Genomic DNA, 19,072 nt, shown 5'->3' with positions numbered 1-19,072 from the left:
TGCTCATTTCTGTATGAATTTCTCCTCTTCCTCTCTCCTTTCACCCAGCAGCAGCAGCCGCCTCATAGTGTCTACCCAGCCTTCATGGTCAGTGTTCAGTGAAGTTACCAAACATAGAGAAATAATCTGTTTTTAACTGCTTGCTGGCAGTCTAACATGTGTCTTTGTGAAGTCAGATGATCCCTCATGGAGACAAAGCATGACTTGGGTGTGTTTGGATATTTTCATCCTTTGTCTGCCTCTCTCAGGTGTCATAGATTTGACAGAACTAACATTTCGTGTCTCTCGATCGTTTTCCAAAACTGAAATCAATCAGTGTGGTCTAATCTTTGTCACGACAAATGCAGAAAATATGATGAGCCCCAGACGCTGTTGTAAAGCACAGGATAAGTAGGTAATGTGGCGATCATTGCCAGACTTATTAAGCCAGTCTGCCAGCTGGTTTGTGCTGCTGCTGTTGACGCTTGTTCCACCTGACAGTACTGTTCTGCAGGGAGCCAGCTTCGCCTAGTTAACTTTAATTGCCTGTTTCCTGTGGAAGTTGCCTGAGCTGCGGCTGCATTTACACATAATGAAAAAAGATAAGTGTGAAAGGAAGCCAGCTCTTTATCCATGAATATTGAATTGGAAGCAATTTATTTTCTGAATTTTTTCCCTCTTTTTCTCCCTCTCTCCCTCCCTCGTCTCTCCTCGCTCCTCTCCTCAGCCATAGCTCGTTAATGAGGCTTCTTGATAATGATCCCTGCACGCTTTTCCTCATTAGGCACGCTCAATAGGGACGTCCCTGCCTCAATCCCTCTCTCTTTCATTCTCTTGTTATTTTCTGCTTCTGCCTCTCCCTTCCTTTCTTGTTCTGGTTGCCCCTTTCTCTCTTTCCGCTCACTTTTCCGTCTTCACAACAAATAGGCTGCTCGGCACACCAGTACAATATCGATTAACAATGCCGCCCCTCAGTTGCTTCCATCCATTGTACGATTTCGGGTCCAGCTCGACGTAATGAGCTGACTGAATAATGGCCAGCTGCTAAATAAACCTTTAAATGTGGTAAGCCACCAGATATATCCTCGTCTGGTTCATGTAATGAATGTATGGATGAGGTTATTGAAGTTCTATCTAGCAAGCAGAATAGCAATCATGTTTTTTTTTTCTTTTTGGAGAGGCAGTTGATGGATGTGCTAAGTGTTATTTAACCTTGTTTTAAAGCACTTGCTTCCCTCTTTCCTGAGTGGCTATTTAACTCCTGTCTATCTACTCACTCCTCTCTGGCTGCCTCTCTCACACACAGACCTCCACGGCCTCTTGGGAGGTGTGTGTGTTCTCCTCTGTGTCTGTGCTTAACAGCATTTTGCAGGAGTGGGCACGCTTGCTTGGTTTTCCAGAGTGTTGAAAGGTTTTGAGGTTTTCGAGTGTAGACGTATTGATTTTTAACTGTCCCAGCTATGATTGAAGCGCAGTGGTTTGGGGCGTGAGCAAGTCTGAGCAGAGGAGACATGTTGTCAAGTCAAACATAGTTGTCACGTAAAGGTCTCGTACCTTTTTAAATAAGAAACGAGAAGCAATTTGTAAAGCAACAGTGGCACGTGTAGCAGAAGTGAAGAGGTATGAAATAGGGATGGCGTGACTGGATGAGCTTGTCACTGGTGGGTTTTAGGAATATATCGTTTTAGCATCACATCTCCTTGTGTGCATGAGGAATAGTCACATCGCAGGACGTTTACTATTAAGTAAGACAAATGAACATCCAGCTACAACTTTTTGCTGCTTGATACAAAAGCCGCACAGTTCTCATTTTCTATAACAAGAGAAGAAATTGGACTGACTTGGTTGTTAAATAAATTGCACTCACATCGCAGGAAACCAAAATATCGCAATGTCAGTTTTTTTTTTTCAATATCCTGCGAGCTTAATTGCAGTTTTGTGGTTGATTTTTTTTGACAATTTTCGTCATCATATTTTGCTGGTTATAGTCTGCCTCAGAAGAACAAGTGAGGGCCGCTGACGGACTTGTTCAGTGAGTTAACACAGTAGCACAAATATATCTGCAATGGCTGGCTGTTATGCTGGCGTTTGCTGGTTAGTAAATTTTAGCTTATCGCCCAACCCAAGTTTGAAGAGTATCAGGTGTAGTGTAAACCTAAAGGTCTTTTCGGAGGCACAAACTCTGCACAGAGCTGATTCAGTCAACTTTGGGCTGAAGCTATTCATCATTCAACATCAGTTCTTGTTCACCATCAGATATTCTGTTTGTTGTTCCAATCATTGTAAATTGAATATATTTGCATTTTAGACTAACAAAATGAGCCATCTAATTATATCAGTTTGGGTTCTGGAGAGCGTTAATGACCTTTTTCATTATTTTCTGGCGTTTACAGACTAGAGTTGATTAAGCAATCCAAAAAAATAGTTGACAGATGAAAAAAATTGTTGCACTGCTGTCCTAGCACACTCATTAAACAAAGTATTATAATTTGGGTATATTTTTTAAGTGATAAATCAGCAAAAATGTTGTTAAAATATGACCTATTGCTGCGTCATGATATTAATACATGGTCAATTTCAGGATTATAATGCACATCCAAATGCTAAAGATGTTGAGAATGGGAGATTGTGTAATAATAATGACACAGAAATGTTTTGTAAATGAATGTGTTCTGCTGTCTAACACTTTGAGCCAGATGATATTCACATTGAACGTCTGCAGCGATGAACAGAATCCGTTTTTTCCCCTCACACAGTGAATGAGCTGGATCAGCATGTTGGCAGTCACTGTCAGGCTGCTATTATGCATAAACGGTTTGGCCTTGAACTAAATGTTGTCAAAGCCGGCTCTAATGCACGAGTAGAGTGCGGTCATTCATGGATTCACTTCCCAGCCGACCCACTTGTCCTCTGTCTGTCTGTGTTTGTTTACAGCAGCAGCAGCTTCAGGCTCAGCACCTTTCTCACGCGGCCCACGGCCCCCCGGTACAGCTGCCCCCACACCCTTCAGGCCTGCAGCCGCCCGGACTCCCCCCTGTGACGGGCGCTGGCTCTGGCCTGCTGGCTCTGGGCGCTCTTGGCAGCCAGGCACACCTGCCTGTGAAGGATGAGAAGAACCACCACGACCTGGAGCACAGAGGTGAGGAGCACAGCCTGCCACACACACCGCCTGCAGGGCTGCAGTACTGATGGCTGTTTGTACCCGCCAAGAACTGGTTTTACAAGCCAGATACATTTATCATAGAAACAAGTCACTGTATGATTTATGTACAGAGGTAAAAGTGTAGTTTATACAGGAAACAGGAAAGAGTTTGTAGAAGATTGAACACTGCTGCTGGTGGAGTTTTAGTACGTTTTGTAGCTTTGTGTCATTAGAAATTAAGGTCCCATTTTCTAATTAGTCACTCTATATAAAGGATGTAAATGTTGTAACTAATGGCTTTATAACTGGCTATTATCATTTACTAATGCCTCATAGATATTAGGGGTGTCACGATTTTAAAATTTGTAATAATGGTGTAGGACGTTTGGGATCCTAATCCTGTGCGAATCTGCGATGTCTGTAATTTGTAAAATAAAAATTTCACAGAATATTACCTACATTATTTCGCCAAACACAGATTTCCAGTGATGATATCAGTCCTGTGCAAACAAGGCTTTTGTTGCTTTTTGCCAGGTTGAATTGATGGTCCTGGAGCAACGTTAATTATGAGGTTCTAGGAACAACACCAACACAGCGATATCAGATACACTGGATAACCACCTGAGTTTTCACAACCAAATACTCAAGATGACCTCAGTAATGGCTTATAGATGATTTATGTAGCATCAGTAAATGTTTTATTAAGCATTAATAAATCTATTAGTTATAGCTTCTCTATTAAATGTGTCTTATTAGAAAGGAGTAGCAGAATTAATTCTGCATGAGAGTAATCCTTTTTGCTGAAAATGATGTTATTACTCTTGTCAGATTGGTGTGCTGAGTCGTGGTGACACCCGTACTAATTTGTGTTTTGCTTTTTGTCCCTCCTGGCCCCTCATCATTTCACTCGCCCCTGGCCATTCCTCTGAAAGAACGCGAGTCGAGCACGGTACGTTGACTCTCCGTCTCCTGTGTGTGTCTTGACTTTGCCGGTGTCTGGCTCACCGTGTTTGGTGATTAGGTGTACTTTACATAGACTTTAAGCCCACTGTTCAATAGAAATTCATGCTCTCTGTGTAAGAACACACACATTTTTGTACTCTGGGGTTTGACTGAAATCAAATAATGAAGTCTGGCCAAATAAGCCAGCGCCATCTAATCCAGGTGGAAAATGACTCCAATCACTGGGCGAGGATTAGCAGTCAGCTACCTCCTTTAATTTCAGCACAATTAAAAGCGACTTTGACTCTCCGTCTCTTCTTCCCTCACCACTTTAGAGGATTCACTCTTGCATGTGTCCAATACCTAAATCCTTTTCAGCTCCTTTTATCTGCCTTTCTCCTTTTCTTCTGTATATATCTTTATTTTCTGCACTCTTTGTCTTCTTATCTCACTCATTTACTCCTTTGCACCACTTCTTCTCTCCCCCTCTTCCTCTCGCTGTCTTTATCTCGCTCTCTCTTCCTTCTCATGTTGAAGTCCTTGTTTATTGGACTGGCTTAAAGCTCTCAGTTAGCTGGAGCGTAACGCTCTGTTGGATCTGCTCAGCCAGATTGAGTTCCCATTGACTGGCCATCCTGAATGAGCCCACTCATGTCTGAAGGGAACCCAAACTCTTCCCCCATCTCGTATGGTGACGAGCGGCTGCCATACTACCCTACCTGATCTCCCCACTGCAGACACACACACTCACACACACACCCACACGCAGTCTTCCTGTCCTCTTGACCTCTCAGGTCATCTGATACCAGAGTTGGAGGCAAGTGCAGGGTTATTGAGTCTAAGCAATCCTTTAAAGGCCACAGGCTCAGATACACAGACAGGCTGTAATGCTGTAGGAGATTTTTATCTGTCGGACAGCATCTTCACACCGAGCCAGACTAAAACTCTGTGGATTTCTTTTCCACAACAGTAACTGAACAAATTTCCATATTTTGACTGGAGAAGGAGGGATGTGGAAATGGCAGATTGCTGCTGGGTTGGCTGCTGGTGGTGGTGGTTCGAGTGTGTGTGCCAAACTGCCAGACCAGTGCTTTTTTTACTGTCACTCTCCTCAGCTCAGGTCTTTTTTAATGTCATCCTTTCACTCAGTTTTCAGACTTTCACCTTCCTCTGCTGCTCTTCGTTCTCTTTTTGTCATTTGCAGCCAACAAATCTTCCTTCTCTTTCTTTCATCATATCTTTTTGTTTTTTTGATGAAGGCAGGGATCTGTTGAGCTGCCTGACAGTGTGGGCTGGCCTCAGGGTCTGCTCGCCTTCGCCCCCTCCTCCTCCTCCCTCTCTTCTTGCCTGTCGGCCTGTTTGGCAGTGCTACCCCACCACGCCAGTGCCCAGACTACAAAAACCCTGTTTGCAGCTTCTGAGAGAGTGCCAGCCTGTCCGGGCATTCCCACTAGTCGGGAGAACTCATTGCCACACTGCTACGCTCTCATTGCTTGCCAAGTTCCTTTCCTGTTTTGCTCTCTTGTCTTTCTTCCTCTTTTTTTTTTCATTTTCTCACTTTGCCTCTTTCATGGCTCTTTTCTCTGCTGGCAACACCCTCTTTGTGTCTTCACATTGCACTCTTGTCCAGGTTCCCTCAATGGCCCCTTTCTTTCCATCCTCTTTTTTGTGATTCTGGTTGATTTTCATGAACTCTGCTGTCATTTTCTGCTGTTTTGTCACTGACCTGCCACAGCACACACACACACACACACACACACACACTCAGGGACGCTATAGCAGTGATTAACGTTGGTTTTACAGTCAGATCCTGGTAACTTTTGTTGTTATATACATGTACTTGCATGCAACACAGATGTAAAAAGTGCAGTCAGGAATGTAAGCTGTGTTTGGTTTAAATTGTTTAAGTTGCTTCAAGCGTGTCTCCGACCAGGTCACTGCGAGGGTCTACAAGAGGATTAGATGTCAGGTTGTGTGTGTGTAAATATCCCATGCTGCTCTCTGCTCCCACCTCACATTTCCTCTCCACCTCTGCTTGGTCTGCCCCATGCATCACCTAGCTTGCGAGTTAATGCTTTTGTCTTCTAAAGGCGTTGTGTGTGTTTGTGGGTTTGCTCAGCTGCCCCGTCTGTTTCCTTCTTGCTCCATTGCCTTGGCAGCAGCAGCAGAAAGGCTAAGCTGTCCCAGAATCCTCTTCTGCACCTTCTATCCCAAATCAGTGCAGGAGCATTGTCCGTTTAGCCTTACAGTCAATATTGTCACAGCTCTGACAAACGAAAAGGCTCCAGAGCCATGTCTGGACTTAAACACACCATTTGGTAGTTTCTGGATTTTCTGGGTCCTGCGAATTTGTTGCTGTCTGCATTTAGGCCCAAAACATTCACAGGACATGCTCTTTAGTCACTGACATCTTGCACACATTTTGTCATGCCATGTCATGTCAGGATGGGTTAAGATGGAGCAAGATCACAATGCTGGCTGTAGCTGCAAGTCTACACAATATTCAGTACACATATGGTTATTGACAGTTGTTTGAGGATACTAATGGTCAAAGGTAAATCACACTCAGAGTGAACTGGAGACTGATGTTTTCTGGTTGCATGTTATTGTTGTTGGCAGAATAACTCTGTGTCGCCGTCAGACAGCCTGCGGGCAGCGAGCGAGAAGCACCGCGGCTCTTCAGATTACGGCCTCGACTCCAAGAAACGCAAAGTGGATGACAAAGACAGCATGAGCAGATATGTGAGTGTTTATTGGTTGTTATTGTTTGTGGGGTCCTGAGCTTGTTTTTGCTCGAATTTTAATTAACTCATTATATGAGACCACTCTTGATGGGAAAAATGTAAGAATTCAGGACAGACATAAAGCAAACCAATATATATCTGGAAAACTATTCAAAAATGGTTTATTACCAGTTATGTCATGATGTGACCATCACAGTTTTGGGATTGATTCATTTTATGGGGTTTAAAGTCCTAGAAAGTGTACTGGAAAGAAATTGAATTTGGCTCTAAATATAGGTAAAATACAGACAGTATTGGTACACTTCCAATTAATTAGTTGCAATTAAAAGCTAAGCTGGTGCATATTTTAGTTAGTTAAATAAAGTTTACTATGAGTTGTATGAGCTCAAGTGGACTGGTTCTTTGAGTGAAATTCCACTGCATATCAATAAATGTACAAGAGTCTCAAAACTGTCTGTTTTTCCCTATAATTATTATAATTATATAACTATACTACCAAGTTACCCAGTTCTTTCCAGGAAACTTTCAAGAAATTGTGATTATTAGGAAAATGAAGTGTTACCAGTTTGATTTCCTGTCTATATACAGTATCTTAAATAATAAACAAATCATACGGCTTGCTCAATTTTCCAGTAAAAACAGGTTTCAAAGTCCATAAATCTGGTGTGGTCTTTCATTTTGATTTAGTGGTCCAAAAAACTGTAAATGTATCACTGTTTGTGGTCTCCCAGTAAACCAAACATGTCAATCCTTGATTTCAGGACAGTGACGGAGACAAAAGTGACGACCTGGTGGTGGATGTTTCCAATGAGGTAAGACTGTTTCAACCGAGCTGCTCAGCCACATTCCTCACTGTGAACCAAACACAGCTCTCTTTTGTCATTTGCCTGTCGAAGCCTCGACACCTTTCACAGCAACGAGTCTGTCATAATATTGGTTGTGTGTGTGTGTGTGTGTGTGTGTGTGTGTCCTGAGTGTGTGCTTACTTGCTGTATTTCTTTTGCCATTCATGCAGAAAGTAAGACAAAGAACACAAAGAGAAAAGGGAGTGACAGGTGAATGAAAAGTGTGTGTATGTGTATGAGGCAGCGTACGAGCACGCACGGGTATATTTATCTGTGTTTGCACATGAGGCCCCAGTTTGTTTGACCTACATGTACATGCCAGTGGCTTTCCTCCGGTCTGTTTGCTCAGTCTCGCTCTCTGTCTGTCTCGTTTAACTCTGTAGGATCCGGCCACCCCTCGAGTCAGCCCGGCTCACTCTCCTCCAGAGAACGGCCTGGATAAATCACGAGTCCTGAAGAAGGACGCTGCCCCCAACAGCCCTGCCTCGGTCGCCTCCTCGGGCAGCACGCCGTCCTCCAAAGCCAAGGACCACGCCCATGTGAGTGTTAGAGAGAAGATGAAATGAGGAGGTTACAGTGGAGGGGGTGAAGGGTGAGCTGACAGACTAGAGGGCATTTGTCAAGTGGAGTGGGTGTCTGTGAAGGACTAATACGCAGGAGGCTTAGCAGTTGGCTGCTATGAGGGGCTTGAAGGGGCAGAGGGTGGATGCACTCTCAGGAAATCAAACCCTGTGGCTCACTCCTCTCAATCTCCTTTATGGCTTACCCAATAAATGGTCATTTCTTCCTCGACCCAAGGCTGTAAATAACCCCGAGACACAGCGGCGAGGGAACTGCTGTCTCCCTCTTTTCTTGCTTCGTCTCATCCTCCCCCCCAGTTTTCTCTCTAATACTGAAGCCCTCACTAACCAGGCTCAAACAATCCTCATGCATCGGTTCTACATAAACCATTTCGTTAAGGATTAGGATAGATTTGTAGCCCACATCACCACACTCCACCTCGCATGACACCCAGCTTCTCTCTGTCCCTCATTAGTCTGTGTCACCCCCCCTCCCAAGTCCTTGAACTCGATCTGCAAAGGATGAAAGATGGATTAATTATGAGAGAAGTGTTTGGCCCACCATCTTGCTTGTCTCGCCACTCTTAACAAGCTTGACTTCTAAGCAAAGGTTTATGCCTCTACCCCCACCACACACACACACACACACACACACACACACACACACACACACACACACACACACATGGCTGTAATGACGTGTCAGTGTTAGATTGGATTACCTTGAGCCGTCCACTTAGATTGTCACTCTGGATTTCCCTGCCAGTGGGGGTATTTTTGACTCACTGGTGGATTTTTTTTTTTAACTGTTGGCTTGGACACTGTTTCATTTTCGTGTGTGTGTCTGAGAGTATGTGAACTTACAACTGTGAGTAAAAGGACATTAAACAAAGTTGCACCCAGAGGTTAAATAGTATCTGTTTCAGAATGACAAGTCATCTACACCGAGCCTGAAGTCCAACACACCTACACCAAGAAATGAGGCCCCAACACCAGGAACCAGCACCACTCCAGGACTGCGGCCTCTTACGATGGGCAAACCACCTGGCATGGAGGCGTTAGGTATGTAAACACCTTCACTGTCACACTCATTTATAGGCTTACAATGTAGGATTTGTTGTTGTTTGTGGTAAACACCGGCTCAATGGTCGAGACTGAGAGAGAGCAGCAGTGGTACAGTGAGCAAGAGAGAACAAAGTAGTGAGTCAGATAAATAATGTTGCATTTTCTGATTGTTTCACAGTGGTTACGTCCTAAAGCACAAACAGTCTTATATTTCATTCGTTTTATGACAAACATCATATGTGTAGTTCATGGCACACTTCAAACAGGATCAAAAAGTGATTTGTCTCTCTCTCCATTCACTACCAAACATATCTTCCGAAATAAGGTCCCATGAGGTAAACAGGAAAGGGTGTGACTTTGGCTCTTTATTTGCCTCTCTGCTCTTCCTCTGCTTGTATGTGTGTAGCTCAGCCCCACTCTCAGTCAAACAGAAACACAGTAATCCATAACAGCATGAGAGTAAAGGAGAGACAGAGACTTGCTGTTAACCTGGATTAATAAAGCCCTGATCTAGCACCGTTATTGGCTAGGGGTACACAACAGTGCCCAAAGGTTGACACCCAGAAATTTCCCGAATACAGCAAAATACTTTAAAAAAAATACAGGCAGAGGGCAGGGTCTCTGCAGATAGGGGCACTGCCACATTTCTACAGGGACATAATTATGATTTTAGTGGGAGGAAAATTTAAAAACTAAAACAAATCATCGACTGACAAAGAGTAAGCTATATTCTTGAAAAATGACTAGAGCTGGAGTTATGCTTTTTTCCAAAGACACACATTAATGTCTTTATGAACCCACACAGAGACAGGTTTTATGGGTAATCGTAGCATGTAGAGGAGCCAATTCGAACACCTTTCTGAGGTTCTGGAGTTCTAGTTGGAAAATTATTGAAAATTATAATTTTAATGACCTCAGTTTGGGTTTTAGGAAACTCTGATGGGGATTTTTATAGACCAATTTATTTGCAGATTCATTGATGATGAAATAATCCTGTGATTTAAAGTTTATTCATGACCGTGGAAACAAAAGTTAACAAAATAATCTATAAAAAGGTTCTTTTAGTATCTGCTCTGGAGCTTTCGATAATATCACAGATAGAATTGAATAACAAAGGAATTTGTGTTTCCAGTTGTTAAATATTGTCTTCTGTTCTGCAGAGTTTCTATAAATATATTAAAATCTTCTTTTCTCTTCTCTAGCCGGCTCTGCCCTTCGTACACCTCTGTCCATTGCGGGCTCCTACGCCAGCCCGTTTGCGATGATGGGTCATCATGAGATGAACGGATCCCTGACCAGCCCAGGCGTCTATCCTGGTCTCATCTCACCACAGATGAGTGCTGCAGCTGCTGCCGCCTATGGACGCTCACCAATTGTAACTATTCCAGATTCTCCTCTTTACATATATTCATTCATATATTCCACCTCCATCAGTTTGACACAACAAGCCCTCAGCAGCATCTGTATGAATTATCCTTCGTGGCTGTAGGTTGTAAAGTCTTTGAGTAACTTAAGCATTCAGCGTGTATTTCCATAACTCATTGTGAATATTTCTGCTTGGCTGGCTGCAGCTTGTTGTGTGTACATAATGAGAAAGTACAAAGACGGCCTGGCTCCTTTACTTTGATGTTAGTCAGTTAGTTAGCATTCTAAAGGCTTTAAAAAAGGCTCACCCCCCAAAATGCATCTCCGTGTTTGAAAATCTCCCAGGCGTTCATTAGCATTAGCAAGTGGGATGTTGTAGCCTTGTGTAAAGCTTCTCAGTATGCAGTGAAGCTGAATCTGCGCCTTTCAAGGGATTTGCCTGGAAACGATGGTACAAGAGTTCCTCCGGGCGTTAGCAGATAAAGTGAAGCATAGTTTTCAATTTGAATATTAGCTTAGTCTAATTTATCTGTGCAGGTTTGTTTCTTAACTCTTTGCTCTTCTTGCTCATGCAGGCGGGGTTTGACCCTCATCCTCACATGAGAGCTCCAGGCCTGCCAGCCAGCCTCACGTCCATTTCTGGAGGAAAACCGTGAGTGTTGGATTTAGTTTTTTTTTATTAACAGATAGCACATATGTCCTACTTTCAAACTCACCATGTTTTCATTCCTCTGTCCTCTGCAGAGCTTATTCTTTTCACGTTAGTGCGGATGGTCAGATGCAGCCCGTGCCCTTCCCTCCAGATGCACTGATAGGCCCGGGCATCCCGCGACACGCTCGCCAGATCAACACGCTGAGCCACGGGGAAGTGGTGTGCGCCGTCACCATCAGCAACCCCACACGTCATGTCTACACCGGTGGCAAGGGTTGTGTCAAGATCTGGGACATCAGCCAACCAGGCAGCAAGAGCCCGGTGTCCCAACTCGACTGCCTGGTAACTACTCGTTAATGTTTTCTAGAAGTCATAGCAGAAGAATGTTATTACAGTGGATGCTTCAAGTACTAACAAGGCGTCCAAACAGAGCAGAGACATAATGTGCTCATGTTGAGGTCTCTGCAATCGGTCTCCTTCATTAAGATTTTCTTGAGCATCAAATGTAGCCTGACTCCACATCCCACTGTAGCTTTCCCCCAGATCCCAACAGACAGACATGTGAATAATTCAGCAAAGTGTCTCGCTGCTGTGCTGAAATAATCCTGGGTGAGGGGGGAAAAAAGCCTGCTGAGTAATGATGTTCTGATTGGCCAACCCTGTCTGCCATTACCCAGCTCATTACTTCCTCCCAACTGCCTCCCATTTCTCATTTTGATACTTCGGCTTCATGCCGTTCGACTCATATGGCCTCCAACACCCTTAAGGTGCGTCCAGAGTGCAGTTGGGTCTTATAAAGCTATCAGCGTGCTGTTTTAATTCGACCAAGAGCTTCTTCCACAGTCCTATTGATCTGTCTTCCTGCTCTCTTGGAGCCACTCTCTCCCTGCTTCTCTTGTTAAAGCTGACATCCACATCTTCACTAAAACATGAAACGGAGTCAGCAGCAGCCGAAAAACTTCACTCAGCTCCTCTCAAGTTTAAATAGAGAAGGTCTTGACATTGATACACTGATGTGTGCTGCTGATCTCCTTTAGTTCAACAGAATCGTAATTGAGTTTGTTCGTAAAGGGACAGTACATATATATTTTTTATTGATATAAACTCAATTATTATTTCACTTTAAATCAGATGTTATGTTTCACTCCACAGAAGGGTGAAAAATTTAAGAAAAATGATCCCAAAATCCCATGCAACAAATATTACATTTCAAGCACTTTATCCTAAATCCAAGCCCCTTTTAAATATAGAAAATACCACATTAAAATTCAAGCTTTTACAAGGATTTCCAGCACTACAGATAAAAGGGAAAGTATGTATTTCTGACTTTGGGGTGAACTGTCCCTTTTAATCTGAAATTGTCGCATTCACGAAGACATTTAATGTGTTGGAGAATTGACAGATAAATGACATCCAGTCACGATATTTGTTTCCTCTTCTAGAACCGGGACAATTACATCCGCTCCTGCAAGCTGTTGCCTGACGGCCGCACCCTGATCGTGGGTGGCGAGGCCAGCACGCTGACCATCTGGGACCTGGCCTCACAGACGCCCCGCATAAAGGCCGAGCTCACTTCCTCTGCTCCAGCCTGCTACGCACTGGCCATAAGCCCCGACGCTAAGGTCTGCTTCTCCTGCTGCTCAGATGGAAACATCGCTGTGTGGGACCTCCACAACCAGACCCTCGTTAGGTCAGTGTGGCAAACGTTAAGGCCTAACTCACTCAGCTGGAATGTGCCCCAGGCATTCTTCAATACACAGCTCTTTGTGTTTGAAGAACAAAATGGTTGCTGTCAAGAGTTGGAAAGGCTGTCTCCTCTGTTTCTGACTTGATGTTTGGTGTCTTGTGTTGTTGCAGGCAGTTCCAGGGCCACACAGATGGAGCCAGCTGCATCGATATCTCGCATGATGGGACCAAACTGTGGACCGGAGGGCTCGACAACACTGTTCGCTCCTGGGACCTGAGGGAGGGACGGCAGCTCCAGCAACACGACTTTACCTCACAGGTAGGGAGAAGCTTTTCACACCCACTTCAGAGTGGTTTAGGTGATTGCTGGTTGTGAAACACGCTTTATTCTGAAGTTTAAATATAGTTGATGCTTGATGCTGATCAGATTGTGTTGTTTCCTTGTTACAGATCTTCTCGCTTGGCTACTGTCCCACTGGAGAGTGGCTGGCTGTGGGCATGGAGAGCAGCAATGTGGAGGTGCTTCACCACACCAAGCCTGACAAGTACCAGCTGCACCTGCACGAGAGCTGTGTCCTCTCACTCAAGTTCGCCTACTGTGGTAAGTCACAGGCAATACATGTGAGCACACAAACACCGACCTACAGGGAAGAAAAACAATATTTTTAGTGGAAGAGAGGAGGTTTTTTTTGGTAGGCTCCCTTTTAAATTGTTGTTGAGTTTCATGGGTGTCAGAATAAGATTTGTCATGATTCTGATGACACCATGACCTGGGATCTTGGCCACGTTAGACCAAAATTTCCAACACTTCTCAACTTTAGTTTGGAAAACTCGAATGTTGTTGCCATATGATGGCATGAGAAAAATACTTTGGCACCACTCGGTGCCATCAGTCCAGACTTGATGGTTATTGGATGACTGTTGAGCAGAGCAGTAGCTATAATTGAGGACATGGAGGTCAGGAGAAATCTACATTAGTTAATAGTGATAGACTGATTATTGGCCCGGCCAAATATCAGGGCTATTGACACTGAGATTTTTACTTTTACTGCAAATGAATATCAGTTCCATATATCAGTTATCAGTCTCCTTGATAACTGATAATCAGTATCAATCCAAAAAAAAAAAAAACAGTCAGTCAATCCTGAATATTTATACCCATATTACAGTTTGAGACTAATTGTGATATTTAAGAGTTTTTTTTAAGACTAAATTAAATGTGACTGTCTTTGGGCTAAAATGAAAGGGATGTAGTATTCTCCATCAGAATTACAAGCCTGGCAGCGTAGATAGGATTTTTAAACACCATTTAGACCATAATGTAGAGAGAAACATTTTTCCAAATAATATAATTGAATAATTACATGAATAAATACTGGTTGTAGTGTAGCTGGTGGGTGGGAGGGATTCTGTTGGGAGAAATGTTAAAATCCCAGTTACTGTCCTGTTGTTAAATGTCATGAACGTAGATTTCTTTGTGTCTAATTCTGGTTTTTGCTGACATCATTTTGCTACAGTCCCTTTAGATTGTCTTTGCAGTCCAGACAAGCACTAGCTATAGCATCAGTATATCTTCTACAGTTTGTTACTGTTGGGTTGTGTTGCCTAAAATATCATCTGGAGATGACTTTGTTTTCTGTAGATGCTGGAATGATTAAAACATCCAGTGACTGTTGTTGAGTCACTTGAAGGGTGATGTTGTGACTAAACATGTTTATTTTTGCTCCGGAACATTTTTTGTCAGAATTCTGATGAGTGCTGTTTATTCATGAGCGTTTGTTTTGTGTTCACATGTCAGATTTGTCTGTACAGTTTAAATTACACATAGCAGACTTGTAGCTGTAAGGAAGCTGTTATTTTACAAATGGGCTCATTAGAGGAATTTGTCATTGCTGCTTCAGTTTGGATGATTCTGCCTGTCGGGCAGAGCAGCTGGTTTCAAGTTTAAGGCTCAGATAAATGAGGTTTTACTATCGCCTTTTAGCCAGAACTGTCAGTATTCATTTCCCCTCACAGGACCCCCCACAGCACTGCTCCATATCACCACCACCACAGAACTGGTTAATTCAGACCAGACTCGCTGCTTCAGAGCTTCTGCTGTCACTAATTAAATCATTAGCCAGCTAGTCAGTTGGGTAATTAATCAGAGGGTGATTTAAATAATTATCAGAGTGGAAATGGTGTGAGTCTCCTTCATTATGAGCATTTTAGGATTGTTAATGCATTGGTGTTTTCCTCTGAGGTTTTTATGGCCTTCGAGGAGGTTATTCATCACGTTAGCTGAAAGTAAAAATCTTTATTCAGTGATGACAAACACGACGGTGTGTGTGAGTACACATACCTTCAGACTATATTCTCAGCACGTCTGTTGTATGTTTGCAGGAAAATGGTTTGTGAGCACAGGGAAGGACAACCTGCTCAATGCATGGAGGACTCCTTATGGTGCCAGCATATTCCAGGTAAACACACACACACTTCAGCTGAAAGGTATAAAGGTATTACAGTTTGAATAACCTCAGTGGTCTGAAATTAGGACGAGGACATCATTTCTCAGAGTAGTATTGTTTCTATTATATATTATGTTTTGTCGAAAAAATAAATAAAAGGACTAACTGTTGTTCGACATCATATTATTGTCTCAAAATCCATTTGCTGTCATGTTAGGAGCTTTAAGGTTCATCTCAGTCTCTTTCAGCCTAGATGTAATCATCTGTGGATCCTGATAACAATTTGTCGTATGTAAAAGGCAAGGAGATTGTAACTCAGTTTTCTGAGATGTAGTTCAATTCTCTGAAAACTCAATGTCTCCCAAACTAATGAGGATATTTTAAAAATAAATTGAAGATTAGTATTTTGTTACATGAACCTTCTTGTTTTAATAAAGCTGTCATCAATCATGCAGACAGTTCAGACACAGTAAATCTTTAAAAGCTAAAACATGTTAATCACTTGTTTATGAGTGGGAGCGTGCATTTGGTCCTCCAACTTGAAATGATAAGTTGATTAACTGACATAAAAATAATTGGCAACTATTTTCATAACCTATTAATTATATCAAGGATTTCTTTCAGACAAAAAAAAAGTTGTAGCCTCTCAAATTGAAGGTTTTGTTGCTGTTCTCTGTTTTGTATTTCCTTGGGTTTTGAACCGTTAGTCAGACAAAACAAAACAGTTGATGTCTCATCTTTTTTACCTTAGAGACCTTAATAGACTAACAATTGATTGATTGAAAAAGTATTCATTGCAGCCCTCAATCAAACTATATGTATAGTGTCCACAATTCACAACAAAAGTTATCTTGTGGCACTTTCCATTCTGAGCAGGTCTAGACCATACTCTTTAATTAATATATTTACAGAGAGCCAACATTTCCACACGATCAAGTACTTTGTGACAGTGGCGAGAAAGAACAGCCTTTTAACAGGCAGAAACCTCGAGCAGAACAGGACTCAATGGTGGGCGGCCATCTGCCTATCCTTAGCCCTCTACTCAAATATAAAGTAACAGAACAAAATGTCAATCAAGACAAATGCAGCTCATTTCTCATTACCTTAAAATACAATTCAGTAGTTGTTTCCTAACATTGAACTCAGTCAAGACTACGTAAGTTAGTGATATTTTTACTTTCTGTAAAACTGTAATGCTTTCAGACTTCAGGCTCATCCAGCTCTGGTTTATGATTTTGTTTCGCTATATAAGCTAATCTGACTGGCATCTAGTCTCATCTCATAGGTCTAGTCAGTGGACAACATCTCAGCCACAGCTAAATCCGTTGAATAAGTATTTGTAACAGTAGTTATACTAAATTAAAAAAATCTGAAAAATGGTTCATGTACCTACACGTCCCCTTACACCTGTCATGATGTTAAAGTCATGAAGTCACGTCTTGTTCAATATCTCACCAATACGCCAGTTTCAGGCCCAACAATGGCTAAAAAAAGTCATCTTGTAGGTATTCCTAGTGGTATTGTACAGTTTGTAATAGCCTGGAAACTACTGAAAAAGTACATGACTTATCCTGCGCTCGAGGCGTACACTCATACTGTGTCCAATTAACGCTTTCTTAATATGTACGGTGCTGCCATGGATGTATAAAGACAAGGACGTCACCAGAGTGTTGTGTTCCTGAGAGCCAGGCCTCACTGATTACAGTACAAAAACCTTCCAGCTCTATTGGCTACTGTAAAACAAAAAACTTAAAACTCTCCACTAGCTGTTTCAAGGGAACTTTAATTGTTAATCCTGCCTAATAAGACTGATGATATGATCAAGATGAACATAGAGGATTTAATGGTGACTGTTATTTTTTTACATCCACAGTCGAAGGAGTCGTCCTCCGTCCTGAGCTGTGACATCTCCGCAGATGATAAATACATCGTGACAGGATCGGGTGACAAGAAGGCCACCGTCTACGAGGTCATCTACTAGAGACAAACAAGGCTCCTGCTCTGCTTCAGCACTTCTGATGAGATGACTTTTACTTCCCCTTTGACCATAGTCTGTGGACTACAACAAACTGAGACAGACTACAGATCTGGAAAACTAAACTGGTGGAAATCAATGGAGCTGTTGGCCTGAGGATACTCGTGCTGGAAAGAAGTTTTTTGTCCTTTTTTTGTTTCGGTTTATTTTTGGGTTACACTTTTTTGTGACTTCTGAATTTTTTTCTGTTTTTCCTTGAGAATATTTGGGTGTAACCTGATGAAGCGGCGCTTCATTTCTGAGGACATCGCTCCTCAGACGTCTTGTGAAAAGTGTACATATCGGATTAAATAAAGACATTTTATATATATTATAAAAATATATATATTTTCATGTCCTGGGTGTACTTGTGATGATCTTTTTGGCCCACTCTGTCTTATGCCATGATGTCTGAGTGGGAGAGCAGAACATAGATAAGAACTTTTTAACAATTTTGATTTTCTTAAAGCACATTCTCCAGGCTGACTTTTTCAGACATCAAACAGGAGCATGAAGCTTGTAAGAAGAACGTTTCGTGGAGATTTTAAAATGGCCTTTTGTCACAGTGCTCTTACCGGACGATGAACATGTGGAGTCCTGACTCAGGCGGCGCCTCGGCTGGTTTGGACCACTTTTGGACCGAGTGGGACGCTATGATTCAGGAGAAGAGATGGATGTAAATTTAATTCATATATATAAAAAGACCTTTTTAAAGTGTACATCTGTCTGTGCTGTCCTCCTACCTGTTTGTTTTACCTTGTTAGATTGTGGGAGATGGGAACGTTTAATGTTTAGCCTAACCCTTGGACCTCAGTTGGCAGCAGAAGCACTGCAGCAGGCACAAACTGAGTGACAATGTGCTTTTTGCTAATGTGACGTAATCTGGATGTTGAATTGCACCATTGATTCCTCAAACAGTCCGATCTGTGCTATTGGGATCACTCTGGCCCCGTTTGTATCTTATCAATATTCCTGGAACATGTTTGGTCGGCCGTGATGGGGAGAAGCAGAGAGACTGGTGACAAAATCATTAATTAGTAAATCAAGTGTCTCCCATGTTGACGTGAAGACGACAGTGATGAATTCTGGTTTGCACACTGTGCTCCTGATCCTGTCAGCATTTCCCAGAAGAGAACTAAAGGGGCGACCCGCAGCCGTCCCTCTGAATCACACCAAAGTATGTAGCAAATGCTGTCAGCACTGAAAAGAAATGTACAGTTGTTAATAAATCAATAAAACCGTTTTTGTAGAATGGCCCATTTCCTTGTGATTGACCTACCCACTTCTGATGTTCTTCTGAAGGCCTGCGTGTTGTGTGAAGCATCAGTTATTGTGTGTTATGTGGAGTTTTAGCAACTTAAAGAGAACTTTACATCGAACAGTTAGAGGAATGGTACACAGACATTTTTGGAAACACTTGCTGAACATGAAGCTACAATCATGAGAAGGTAATGTTGGCTTAAAGACTGAAAACAGAGGGGAAGCAGCTAGTCCGGCCATGTTGCCTGGCAACATCAAGGCATCAACAGGACGCTTCCAGAAAGTACCTGATCCCGGCCAGGAAATAGTCTGGTCCATAAAAAAACAACTTATTGAGCTATTAAAAGAAAATATACTATTTTTAGTTTAGA

At 42.5% G+C, this 19,072-nt stretch overlaps 1 protein-coding gene across 1 annotated transcript in view; it reads left to right on the top strand.

Moving 5' to 3' along the window:
- LOC140994437 (transducin-like enhancer protein 3-B) overlaps positions 1-18,695 on the top strand; it is a 36,723-nt gene extending 18,028 nt beyond the window's left edge. Inside the window, 15 exon segments of the mRNA XM_073464057.1 lie at positions 49-87; positions 2,914-3,119; positions 4,013-4,070; positions 6,683-6,805; positions 7,569-7,619; positions 8,036-8,191; positions 9,139-9,274; positions 10,480-10,652; positions 11,218-11,294; positions 11,387-11,636; positions 12,737-12,984; positions 13,152-13,299; positions 13,431-13,581; positions 15,363-15,439; positions 17,301-18,695. Coding sequence (XP_073320158.1) covers positions 49-87; positions 2,914-3,119; positions 4,013-4,070; positions 6,683-6,805; positions 7,569-7,619; positions 8,036-8,191; positions 9,139-9,274; positions 10,480-10,652; positions 11,218-11,294; positions 11,387-11,636; positions 12,737-12,984; positions 13,152-13,299; positions 13,431-13,581; positions 15,363-15,439; positions 17,301-17,408 — 2,001 coding nt within the window. The 3' untranslated portion in view covers positions 17,409-18,695.
- Positions 18,696-19,072: the final 377 nt, after the last annotated feature.

Source organism: Pagrus major, chromosome 4, assembly GCF_040436345.1.
Source record: "Pagrus major chromosome 4, Pma_NU_1.0".
Lineage (NCBI taxonomy): Eukaryota > Metazoa > Chordata > Actinopteri > Spariformes > Sparidae > Pagrus > Pagrus major.
The sequence above is the reverse complement of the archived record's forward strand: the minus strand, read 5'-3'. Positions and strand labels throughout refer to the sequence as shown.